This window comes from Sinocyclocheilus rhinocerous, unplaced genomic scaffold, assembly GCF_001515625.1.
Source record: "Sinocyclocheilus rhinocerous isolate Xijiao unplaced genomic scaffold, SAMN03320098_v1.1 scaffold1842, whole genome shotgun sequence".
Taxonomy (NCBI): Eukaryota; Metazoa; Chordata; class Actinopteri; order Cypriniformes; family Cyprinidae; genus Sinocyclocheilus; species Sinocyclocheilus rhinocerous.
Window position 1 is genome coordinate 1,074,348 of NW_015667292.1, and position 12,714 is coordinate 1,087,061.

The 12,714-nt window shown below is 35.7% G+C and overlaps 1 protein-coding gene across 1 annotated transcript in view; it reads left to right on the plus strand.

The window, feature by feature from the left end:
* The window catches only part of LOC107733626 (syntaxin-binding protein 5-like), a 155,241-nt gene that overhangs the window by 72,173 nt on the left and 70,354 nt on the right, over positions 1-12,714 (plus strand). The window contains exons 3-4 of the mRNA XM_016545332.1: positions 4,646-4,727; positions 9,176-9,276. Coding sequence (XP_016400818.1) covers positions 4,646-4,727; positions 9,176-9,276 — 183 coding nt within the window. The remainder of the gene's footprint in view (positions 1-4,645; positions 4,728-9,175; positions 9,277-12,714) is intronic.

A 12,714-nucleotide genomic window follows, 5' to 3' on the forward strand; every position in this document is an offset into this window, starting at 1 on the left:
AAACTGTAATATTGTGAAATATTTTTACAATGCCTCAGCTTCTATAATTTGTCACTCACTAATCAAAATTACTGAAAATATTATGTTACAACCGATTAGTGTTACAAGAATTGTGTCTATACTATATCCAAATATGGCACAAGTGTATATTATTATTATTATTATAATTATTATTATTAGTAGTAGTAGTAGTAGTAGTAGTAGTATACGTCACAACTGTACATTAATATTATTTTTACTTTTTTGTTCTTTCTCTCCTTATCATATATTGAAAGGCTGTGGAAAATGTTTACATTCTATGTCTTTGGTTTGGGTATATTCCTTTTTCTTGTTGTTGGTGTTGTTTGTTAATTTTTCTGTACTTTGTCATGTCTACTGTCATTTTTCAATTTGTCACATTCTCAATTAAAAAAAAACAGATACATTTTTTATTATTATGTATATTTAAAAGTGTAATTTATTCCTGTGATTGCACAGCTGAATTTTTTTTTTCAGTTGATCATTGATCATTAAAAAAAAAAATTGTATATTATTTGATAATAGTGGATTGTAAAATATATTATTACAGACAATGAAGAGAGATATTAGGTATTTTAGTAGACATGATTTTCATAAACGTTCATTTCAGACATGCCTTATACCTTCGGATGATGCATTTCTGGGGTCTTGGTTGAATAGTTCACCCACTGTCATCATTTACTCACCATCATTTTAAACTCGTATGACTTTATTCTGTGGACAGAAATCTGTGTTGTTAGTCTTCAATTTTTGATAAATTTTTTTCTGAAGAGAAAGAGTGACATTTTTTAAATATGTGCACTTACAGACAGTATGACAGCTGATTTAGTGTATAGTTGACAAGAAAGCTAAAAGACATGGACTAAAAGCCACAAAATGTATTTAAAAATGGGATCTTTAATGAAGCAGAGACTGAGATTTTTCAGTGTGTGCAGGTGAAACAGAGAACAGTGGAAAATAATGTAGGAAAATATGACAGAGAAATTAATGTTGGAAAATGAAGGGAAAATCTATAGACATGAGAGTGTATAAATTGTGCAAATCCAGCATGAGTCATGAAACGTCACCTTATATGTGTGCGTGTTTGTTGCTTTTATGACATGGACAACTCATTTCAACTCTTCCGTTCAATCTCTCTCTCCTACTCAATCGGAGTCACCATTTTAAACCTGCTAAAGTCTCTCTCTCTTTCTCTGACTCATTTCTCTCTTTCACCTCCTGCCTCACTGACACTCTAGGTTTCAATTCTGCTCCTCCATCCCGTCTTTTAAGGGTCTGAGTCACCAGTCTTTCTATTCAACATCTCCTAACTCACTCCATCTTCCTCCTCTTCCTCCATCGATCATGTATCTTTCTTTTCAGCCTTGTTTCACAATGGAAACATCAATCTAACGACCTGTTCACCACCAAAACATCTCTCAGTGGTCGTTTTGAACCTCGTAAAGTCTTGGCTGGAGCTATAAAGGAATAGACCATCCAAAAATGAAAGTTCTGTCATCATTTACCCTCATGTTCCAAACTTGTATGACTTTCTTCTTTATTACACACAAAAAAGTTTAGCAGTAAATATTTTTTTGTGTTTTCTATGCAATAAATTTACTTGCCTAACATTCTTTTAGTTATAGAAGAATGACAATCATCATCATTGACAATCAACAGGTTTGAAACAATATGTTGGTGAGAAAATAATGACAAAATGTTCATTTTTGGGTGAACTATCCGTAACTATACGTAGCGTACTATAAGTAGAAAGAAGCAGCTCGATCATCAATATGGTCATATGGATTTTAATGAATGAAATGAATTCTTTATTTGATTGCTGTTAGCTTGGCAAACTGGTATTTCAACCCTGTAAACCCCGACATTTGAAATAATCCATTTTTTTTTTTTTTAATGGAACTGTTTATTAAACCTTTAGATAAATATATGGAGCTCAGACTCAACGAATGAAAAACAACCCCGTTTTATTGAAAGGCCCAAACAAGGCAAAATAAGTAATTTGGTGCAGTTGCTTATGTTTATATGGCCAAAAAGTAAGATTAAATTCTGTTAGCTTGTAATGTAAGTCAATGAAATCTCTATAACATATAATATGTAGCTGACTGCTTATATAAAATGCCTAAAAATATCAGTTGTCACTAACATGCAAAACAGTGATGATATACTAAAAGGCCTTTTCCTTGCTTTTCTTTCCTTTTCCTTATTAAGTATTATTATTATTTAGAGGCCTTAGAAATGTGTCCATCAATATGATACAGTAATTTTTATAGGAGTAAAGCCCTAACATACATTTTAAATTGCGTACATTAGAAGTAGGTAAGCTAACAGTAAGTAAGCTGATAAAAAAGATGATGGAAGTCATAAATAAAAGCTAACAGAGAGATACATTGACATTAATGTTAATGCATTGCATTAAATGCAAGGTTTTCATTAAAAATACAACCAAGTCATTGGAAATCTATATCTGTCAAATACTTAAATATAACCAAGGCTTTATAGAATCTTCAAAAACAAGGTTAAAAATACTTGATGGTGCACGGGAAAAAAATCTCCAAAGTGATGTTTTATAGAGGCTGTGTAGCTGAGTTGAGCCTGTGGTTTATCTGCGAGTGGATGTTCATCTTATTAGCAAGTCATTTGTGCAGTCGATATATAAAGCACATGGTTTCATCTGGAGTTTGTGCATTGGTCTGTGTGTGTTCAGTGGTGATTTCTATCCCAGGCACTACTGAACAACTTGATTCCTGAACATGTGGGTTGAACGCCCATGTTTGTCAACACAATTTAACTAAGTGCAATTAAGAGCCAATCAAGCATGCAGAACAATTATACCTATGACCGATCGTCCTCAAAACACAAACTCTCACTCACACACATATTTAATGTAGGGGTTTATTCTAGAACGTTCTGTCTTTTTCCTTCAGTGTGCAGCATGAACTTTTGATTGGGTGATTGGGTGAGCAGCAGCGGGACAGAAGGGCAAATAAAAGTGCATGTTTGACCGTTTGATTGCTCTGTTGTGTTTAATGGCCTTGGGATCCTGTGTTTAAAGCGAGTTCATGTGTTCCTGTGTTCATGCATAAAATGACCCTGCTACCTGACAGATATCACTGAAATATATTAGATAGTCCTGAGAAATCACACCTGTCTCTTTGACAGAAAACAAAAAAAATCTGAGCAAATCCGAGCCCACGCATGATACTGAAAAAAACCTGGAGGCGCCTCTCTGCCTGTCAATCCTTTTGCTGTCTCTGGACAGTGATGCTTTGGAGAGAGTTTGTACGGTTGAAAGGAAGTTAGTATTGTAAAATTTGTATACACCGCCAGGCTTTTAGCCCGGGAGTGCTTGGATTGAAAACAAGGATCATAATACATTTACATTTATGCATTTGGCAGGCATTTATTTTAATATAATTTCATGTAAAGGCTTTTTTACTGTTTGATGGATGCGAGACTGCAAGCTTGTTTGTTCTCACCTAGACTATAGCTGTGCATTTATATTTGTGGTTTAGGTGTAGGCCTGTAATAACCCTTGTGGGTTGTAATATATTAGGGATGTAACGATATCAAAATGTCACGATGCGATAATATCGCGATATGAAATTCACGATACGATATGTATTGCGGTATTTAAAAAAAAAAGACAAATGAAGAATTGGGGAAAAAATTAACATTTTGTACATTTTTAAGTTAAATTATTCTATCTAATGCACTTTGAGAGTTCAAAATTAAGAGCTGCAACCCATATTCTTAACTAAGAAACTTAAGTCAGAAAAAAGTCAGCAATTTTTTTTTATTACAAAACACTTTTCTATGTGAATATATTTTAAAATTAAATTAATTTGTGAGGTGGCAAAGCAGAATTTTCAGCAGTCATTACTCCAGTCTTCAGTGTCACATGATCCCTCAGAAATCATTTTAAAGGGGTCATGCTCAAGAAGCATTTATTATTCTCAATGTTGAGAACAGTTTATTATTGTGGAAACTGTCATACATTTTTATTTTATGATTCTTTGATGAATAGAAAGTATATACACTATACAGGTGGATATTTATATAAACCACTTCTGCATGTGGTCTGAATGATACTGGATGAGTTTGACCTTGTATCTGTCATGAAAGCATTTTCCTGCTTTGTTATTACCTGTATTTTACTGTCTTTTGAAGTGATCGGACACAGCTGTGTGTGCACACGTTTAGATAAGAGGAGAGACAAATGGCATCCCACATAGCAAACGATCTTGGCCCGAATGTGGCCTCAAGCTGGCACTGCTGGCCTCCTGTCGGCAATGGCATGTACCCTTTCAGCCAGAGCTGGGCCATGTGTGGCAATGATGACACAGTGTGGATCACGGCAAACAATATGAGGGCCGACTGTTGGTGGGAGGAGTGTGGCCCAGATCAATCCAGATCTACACACACATACCAAACTGGGTTTGAGTTTTTTTAGAGCTTTTAAACTTCATGCATAGTCCTTCAGAGAGTTTTTACTTGGGTCGCTATGCTGTCTATCGGTTTTAATCCAGCTTTTAGTGCTGTATGGAAAGTGTTGAAAGTACAACCTTGAAGCATCAAAGTTTCATTGTAAATGACTGTCCTCTTTTCCTTAACTCTCTGATGTCATCAGTCTGGGACGGCCAGGAGTGGACTGTCATTGCCAGCATGAGAGTGGGGCGGCAGTTCTCCAACTGCAGTTTCTCATCAACGAGGTACCGAACACCCACACTTGCAGGCACACATATATTACAGCACATTTTCATGTGTGCAGCATATGTAGAAAGCACGTAGGAGGGCAGAGTGCATATGTGTGTGTTTTAATCTATAATTTAGGATAGACAGCATGTGTGTGTAAATGCATGCTCGGCTCTACAGAGGAATACGTTTAGGTCAAGAGCCGCCTTCCCTCTCAGCCCTGTGGTGTTAATGCAGTCAGTCATTACTTCCCATCAGACGTGTCAAGTGCTGAATGTTTCTCAGCCTCTCTGTCTCGCTCTTATGCACACATGCTGCATCATCTCATGAATAACGAGAAGTTAGTGTGTTAACAAAAGAGGGAAAGTGGGAGAGTTGCCATGGTGGCCATTTTGGATTATAGCAATTTAGGTACACTCTCCACTATCGCCATCTTTTTCTGTCTCCTTTCTATAAGCCCATATAAACACATCTGAAGTCAAAAGAAAATGGCATTTGCGAGCCATTTTACTTTTGTAATGGGATGTTTTTCAGAGTGAAGGAGTATATTCAAAGAGAAAACATTTAGGGCAGGTTTTTCATCCGCTGGGAATTCATCGGTTGGTGAAAAGTGGAGCCAGACCTGAATCTGAGTTTGCAGTCAGTTGTGGAGATGATGGAATCTTTGCCTCAGGAATCAGGCCACATTTTGATTAAAAATGACAAAGACAAACATTTGTTTTTTCTTCGGAATATCATGCTCTGATTAATTGTTCACAATAAGATGCAGATGTTATACCAGACACTGAAAATCATCTCATTTAGTGAGACATGAGCCTGTAGGAATTGATTGGACAAATATTGTGCGCACACACTCTTGACATTTTATCCTGAGGTACATTATTTAGATATTACACTTCAGGGATTCAGTCTTCATTCATATTGATTTTATTAACAACACTAAATTAGTGCTGTAAATAACATTCGTCATCACAAGGGATGCTACCTCACTAACCAAATGGTTACATTTGTACAATATATCCCACACCACTTATAGTGGATTACAACTAGGCCTGGGCGATAAAACGGTATCGATATTTATCGACGTTAGCCTACACCTTCATCGATAACGATATAAAAAATGTTCAATATAGCGCACGATATAGGCACGTGCTATGAGTGATGCAGACAGACATGAACATGCTGAATTGAGTGCTGTGCCTGCCTGTGATGAGGAGATTGTGAATAATAAAAAAAGAATATTAGTCGAATTTAAAATAAACATTTGCATTTAATCCGTGTATCATTCGATCATTCATTTTTTGATTTAATACTGAAAGTAGAAAAATGAGAAAACGGCTCCTTTTGTACATTTCATCTTTTTTCATCAAATAAACAGGCTAATGAATAGCTTGACACAACTCATATACCGGGGCAGAGTCTAGACAGGGCTTTCTTCTGTGTAGATATAAATTCTATTCTTTGCATCAGCTGGCATGGCAGGGTATGATATGACAGCTGTCATAGCCTACCCTGCTCACCCAGTAAGTCTGTTTGTTTAATTAATTAATTAATTAATGTTTCAAAATAAATATTTTAAACACTTCGGCTGACCAATCAGCAGAAAGGAGCGTTTCAAGCTGTTTTTTCAGTTTTCCACCCATGAACAAAAAACGAAAATTTAAGCTGAATTCTCGTTTTTCGGAAAAAAAACGAGAAAGGAGCCGTTTTCTAATTTTTCTACTTTCAATATTAAATCAAAAAACGAATGATACACGGATTGCATTTGAATGCAAAATGGTACAATCTAATGTTAGGAGTGCGTCAGGGAGCGTCATCAGTGGCGCGCGAGATGCGGTGATGATGATGTAAGCGAGGTTACATTTTAATGTTTATAGCCCACGAGACGCGCCGCTGCTGTGTTATTCGTTCAAAATATTAGAGAAATATAGTAACTCAATGCGTAGAAGATCTTGATTAGGTTAAAACCGAAACCAAGCCATTCACACAGAACGCATATTCAGCACATTTTTAGACGGACAGATATGAATGCTGCACTCGCGTCTCATGCAAGAGATGCAAAGAAAGTCATGCAAAGTTAAAACAGTTTTAACGTTTAGAAAACGCGATGCAAATTTGTGAAGGTTTATTTCATTTTACGGCGTCTCATATGTTTTTAAATGCAATCTGTATGATCGGCGATTTGGCTCTTTGTATTAGGCTGAGCAATGCATAAACACATGATACTGTTTTGTTCATAATTGTTTATGCAGTTTACAAAATTATATTTGATTTATATATGTTAATTTAGACGTTATGCACGTTTTTATAGACAGTTATTTGAATTGACAATTAATGCGCTGCATTATTTTGCTAATTGCGCCCTCCTGTGGCCTCGGGAAACAAGTCAAATTTTGGATGAACTATCCCTTTAAGACTTATTTAATCTGCATATAAAACATAAGAAAGGAGATATTTGTTTAAATTTCATTTTGTGTTTGACTGTAAAAAATAAATAAATAAATAAATAAATATATATATGTTTGTAAAGTGGGCAAATTAAAAATACAGTGGTTAAAATTAAACATTTTTTTCTATTGCTCCGTTTTAAAAAAGGTTATAAAAAATGTCAATAATTATCGATACCGAACGATATGAAACCTATATCGTTGATATATTTTTTAGCTATATCGCCCAGCCCTAATTACAACACTAATTACTAATTTCATTAGTGTTCTACTGTAATTTAATTTCCATAATATTCCTCTGCATAAAGTGAACATAAAATCAAAATAACTTTTATTTTTTTATTTTTTTAAATGCACGTCCTTGGTCTAATTGTGAATGTGATTCATCATTGCATGTTAATTCAAAGGAAAAATTTGATTGTTTTGTAACTGTATCTTCTTCTGAAACAAATTCCCTTTCCTGCTGACATCACTTAGGCCATGCAGACTAGGACAATAGCCAATAGCCAAAATAGCAAACTCTCATCTGTTATTTTTAGTATTGTTTATATACTATTATAGTATTTATTCATATTTATTAATCTTCTATGTTTTAGTCATTTTGCTGTCATTTTTAAATAATTTTTTAATATGCACATTTAGCTTTATTTCATTTGTTATAGCTTTAGAAATTTTAGTACTTCCTCTTCAATTTATTTTATTTCATCCCATATTTATATGTATACAGTATATTATTATTATTATATTTTTTAATTGGTTCCATTTTTGTGTGCAACACTCACTTTTACCATCTAACCAAATCCTGAAGTGCACAATTTATTTTCTTTTTGAAAATCCCATTTCACTTGGAAAATATCATGTTACGGAATTATAATGGGTCGCAAATGTGAATTCACATTGACTTTGACACAACACTAAAATTCCCTCTCGACATCTGTTTTTCTCTGCTTTTGTCCTTTGGCGTGTTGGTGCAATCTGTGTTTACCTAAACACCATCTCCATGGAAACACAGTTGTCAGTCACCTGACTGATGGATCTGGATTCAATGCACTGAGAAAGAACAAAGATGGAGACAAACTCTCAAAGTCATGAAGATAAAGTGTTTAGAGACTTCCTGCTGGCCCATGATCACCCTCAAATTAGGCAGTGATTTGACAAAGCGAGTTCACATTAATACTGAAATGTTCCCATCCCCGACATGAAATGCCACTCATTTTTCCAGGTTTGTCATGTATTATTTGCTGCCTGAACATTGCAGCCAGCATTTGAAAAGAAAATTAGATATATTGGCTTCAAAATTATAAAGGGCTTCCAGATAAAATGGGTCAGAAAGACCTTTGTCATCCTGACATTGTCAGATTTTTCACACTCACACTCTTAGACACTTTCATCACTTTTTGCTCTCTTCCCTCTTTCTGTCCTCCATTAACCATCAACACCATCCTGAGTCTTGTAATACATAGAGCACAGCATTACTTGTGGCAAGTAATTCTTTCTCTTCAGACTGTTCCAGTCTCTATCCAAGGAGGACTTTAATATCATGAAATATGCATGAAATGCATGAGAAAACAGCAAAGTTATACAGACTGAAACATATCGATGTGACAGAATAAATTAAGGTTTATCATTTCCTAGCAACTATATGAGTAAATTCTTATTTCATTTGTGACCTGGAAGATGCATTATATACTGCATAATTTTCCCCATCATAGAATTTTAGGACATTGAAGTGGAAACGGAAACACACTTTAGACATACAATACAACTCCATGTGTGCTATTAGGTTCAATATTATATAAAATGCATGTTTTTAGGTCACAAATAGAAAACTGACTTATTTAATATAATATTTTGTCACATGAAAAAAGCACAATGGCTGATGCCACGGACACCTAAAAAAAAAAGTGTGTCTAAAGTGTCATACATTTAATGTAACTTTCTTTGATTGTTAAAATTGGTGTAAACTTACCATCTCATTGCATGGATTGAGTGTTGTTGTTACACTTATGTGTTCATAGGGGGCTCTGGTCACAGCTTGTGCGGACGATACGCTGCATCTCTGGAATTTGCGACAGCGACGTCCGGCTATCCTACACTCTCTCAAATTCAACAGAGAGCGGTGAGTAGAGCTTATATACAGTACACAATTGTGTTTTTCAGAAATGCACAGGCATGTGCACGGAGCACACATAATATATCAAGTCAAAAATGAACTTCCCAAGGATTTCATAAAAAAGAAGATTTTTCATTATTTAATTTTACATTGAAAGTGAGAATCCATCTCAATATTTCAACTTGAAGTTGCTGACTGTCCAAGGCTGCAGAGCATTGGTCAGAATGAATATGTGATAAAGTAAACACAGATAGCTCAAGGCTGCAGAGGCTGAAGTCAAGCCTCAATATTGTAAAATGTTGTAGCTCCTGTCTTCTCTCTTCTGGTTTATTTCTGAGCAAGAAGTGAGGATTTTCTTCTCAAAAATGCAGTGGGCACAATACAGTATGTATAAAAAAAAAAAAAATCCATCATAAAAAATATAGCATTAACCTTACTATGCTACCCTACATTACACATTTTCATACCTTTAGGTATCTTAAAGACCACATAAAAAATAAAAAAAAAACATGTTTTTTTTAATACATGTATGATATAATTTTCTATAAAATAAGCACTTAAAATGTTTCCATATGTAGGTGTTTGTTGGAGCAGTTTGTAACAGCCTTAAAGGGATAGTTGATAGTCGTTAATTACTCACCCTCATGTCGTTCCAAACCCGTAAGATCTTTGTTCATCTTCGGAACACAAATTAAGATATATTTGGATGAAATCCGAGAGCTTTCTGAACCCTGCATAGACAGCAATGTAACTGACATGCTCAAGGCCCAGAAAGGTAATAAGGACATCGATAAAATAGTTCATGTGATATCAGTGGTTCAACCGTAATGTTATAAAGTTGCGAGAATAATTTTTGTGCACAAAGAAAACAAACATAATGACTTCATTCAACAATTTCTTCCAATTTCCATGTCAGTCTTTACTGTGCGTTCACGAGAGTACCATGGTGCATGTGTGTGAATTATTCTGCTTGCAAACAAGCCGCATCCAGGTTCTACATCAGAACACTGGCTCCTGCGTCAGCAACACCACATGTGTCATGGTACTCTCGTGGTAGTTGCATTTGTGTCTATGGGAGGGTCAGAAAGCTCTCGGATTTCATCCAAAATGTTCCGAAGATGAACGAAGCTCTTAGGGGTTTGGAACGACGAGTGTGAGTAATTAATGAAAGAATTTTTATTTTGGGGTGAACAATCCCTTTAAAGGTAGCAACCTATTTTAGTTGGAAATATGTTGACATTGAAATGGAAATTTGATTTGTTAAACATTTAATGAGATCTTTAACTACTGAGCATAACTCAGTAGTTTAAGCCCTTATTTAATTTTCTTATGACGACTCTTCCCCAGCTTCTCAAACTGTGCACTATTCACGTAATGGAAACTGACCCACTAGGTATGACTAATGTGGCTTTTGTTACTCTATTTCCCTTGTTGAATGACTCGGGGTCAGCTCTAATAAATGTCGCTCTCATTCAGAGCTGTGAAATGTGACAGTTGCGTTATGGTTAATGGCCTCTTGGAGTTGTTTAGAAGTATAGAAACATTTCAGGAAGTTTTAACAGAGAAACTGTACAAACAGAGAGACCTTGAGCGAGTTGAAGAGAAAGTCATGAAGAGTCTTTCTTTCTTTCTTTTTTATTTTGTTGATTCCTTCACCACCTAATCACTTGACGTGTAAGAGGACCTTGTCCAAATGTGGCTTCTTATCACTGCATTGATTGCTGTGGAACAGGAAAGAAAGAATAAAAGAAGGAAATGTTTTTGTGATATTTGATCCAGAGAGAAAGTTAACCGATTTACCCTCAACAAATGCATTTGATACCAGATTGATGATGAATACTCATAATGATACTTTAGCATTCTAGCAGCACAATCATTTGTTGTTTCGTGAACATGTCACAATGCAGTGAGGCTATGTTGGATCCGACAACAAACCTGCAGCTTGTGTGAGAGCGCAGGACAGAGCTGTTAATATTTCATATACAATGAGGGTGTTTATATTGAAGTTTTTGCTAAACATTGTTTACATGCAACCAAATGAGCCATTAGTAATCGGATTGATGGCTCAATCAGACTGAAAAGCCTTCATGTAAACACCTCATTTGATTTGATTGAGTTTGATTCAAATGAAATTTTGATCCGATTCATTGGATCAAAATCTAACCAAATCCATAAATTTCAATTGTTAGTGTATATTTGACCATTGTTGTTTTTTGACACATTTTTCACACTGTGAAGTCTTTATGATCCATTATAATACTCAGAAACCACATGGGACACAAGCATTAGATCGGCATCAAACTGAGAAGCCTGATTAATGAGTGTCATAGAGCATATTGTGCAACAGAACTTAAAATATAACATTAACATTGTTGTTAAAGTTTTGGTTCATATTCATCCGAAGCCTGAAAGCTTTGGGATAGCAGTATGAGGTGGTGTGTGATAGAGATTTTTCTACGCTCTGTGTTTTCTTGGTATGGCTAATGAGCTTTGTTCCCCTCCGTAATAACTGATGATTGTGTTCATCACCTCATCAGACCGTCTGGAACAAACAAATAAAGTCATGGTTTCTCCCACCGTGACAGTTTCACACTCATTGACAAGGAGTTCTTCTATCTTATGTGTATGCTTTGACCCTGAAGTGTTTTATATTTTTGGCTTTATTAAAATTATGCAAATTCACATGTAATGAGAAATGTTTTCTCAGATCAGTAGGTGCCTGTCTGAGTGTGTGTGTGAACACGGTTGGGTGCATACTTTCGTGCGCGGCTGTGTCAGATGACAGAGATTTTCAGCTCAGCAGGGTCAGGAGAGAGACTCAGGGGGGCTATAAGACTGATTCAAGACACTCAGCATGCTTGTCTGTCGCAAAAATACAAGACGCTTTCATCGCACAACAGAATTGTGTAGTCCTATGACGTTCTGTTTTAGCTGATCAATTCATCTGACATTTGTATTCAAGGCATGCTTAGCCCAAAATATACAGAACAAAACTCTGTGCAAGTTTGGAGTCATTCAGTGGTGCCTTTTGAAATACGTCTTAAATGTTGACAAAATGTACTTTTAGCAGATGTATAGTGCTATTCAAAATTTGGGGGTCTTTAAGATTTTATTTTTTAAAGGGGTCATATGACGTTGCTAAAAAAGAACATTATTTTGTGTATTTGGTGTAATGAAATGTGTTTATGCGGTTTAAAGTAAAAAAAACCACATTATTTTCCACATACTGTACATTATTGTTTCTCCTCTATGCCCCGCCTTTCTGAAACGCGTCAATTTTTACAAAGCTCATTGTTCTGAAAAGCGAGGTGTGCGCTGATTGGCCAGCTATCCAGTGCGTTGTGATTGGCCGAATACGACATGGTGGCGGCGGCAACAATACTACAGGCGAGAATCAAAGTTACGCCTTCTTTCTTTGCGTGAACATTTGGGCGGTGTTATGCA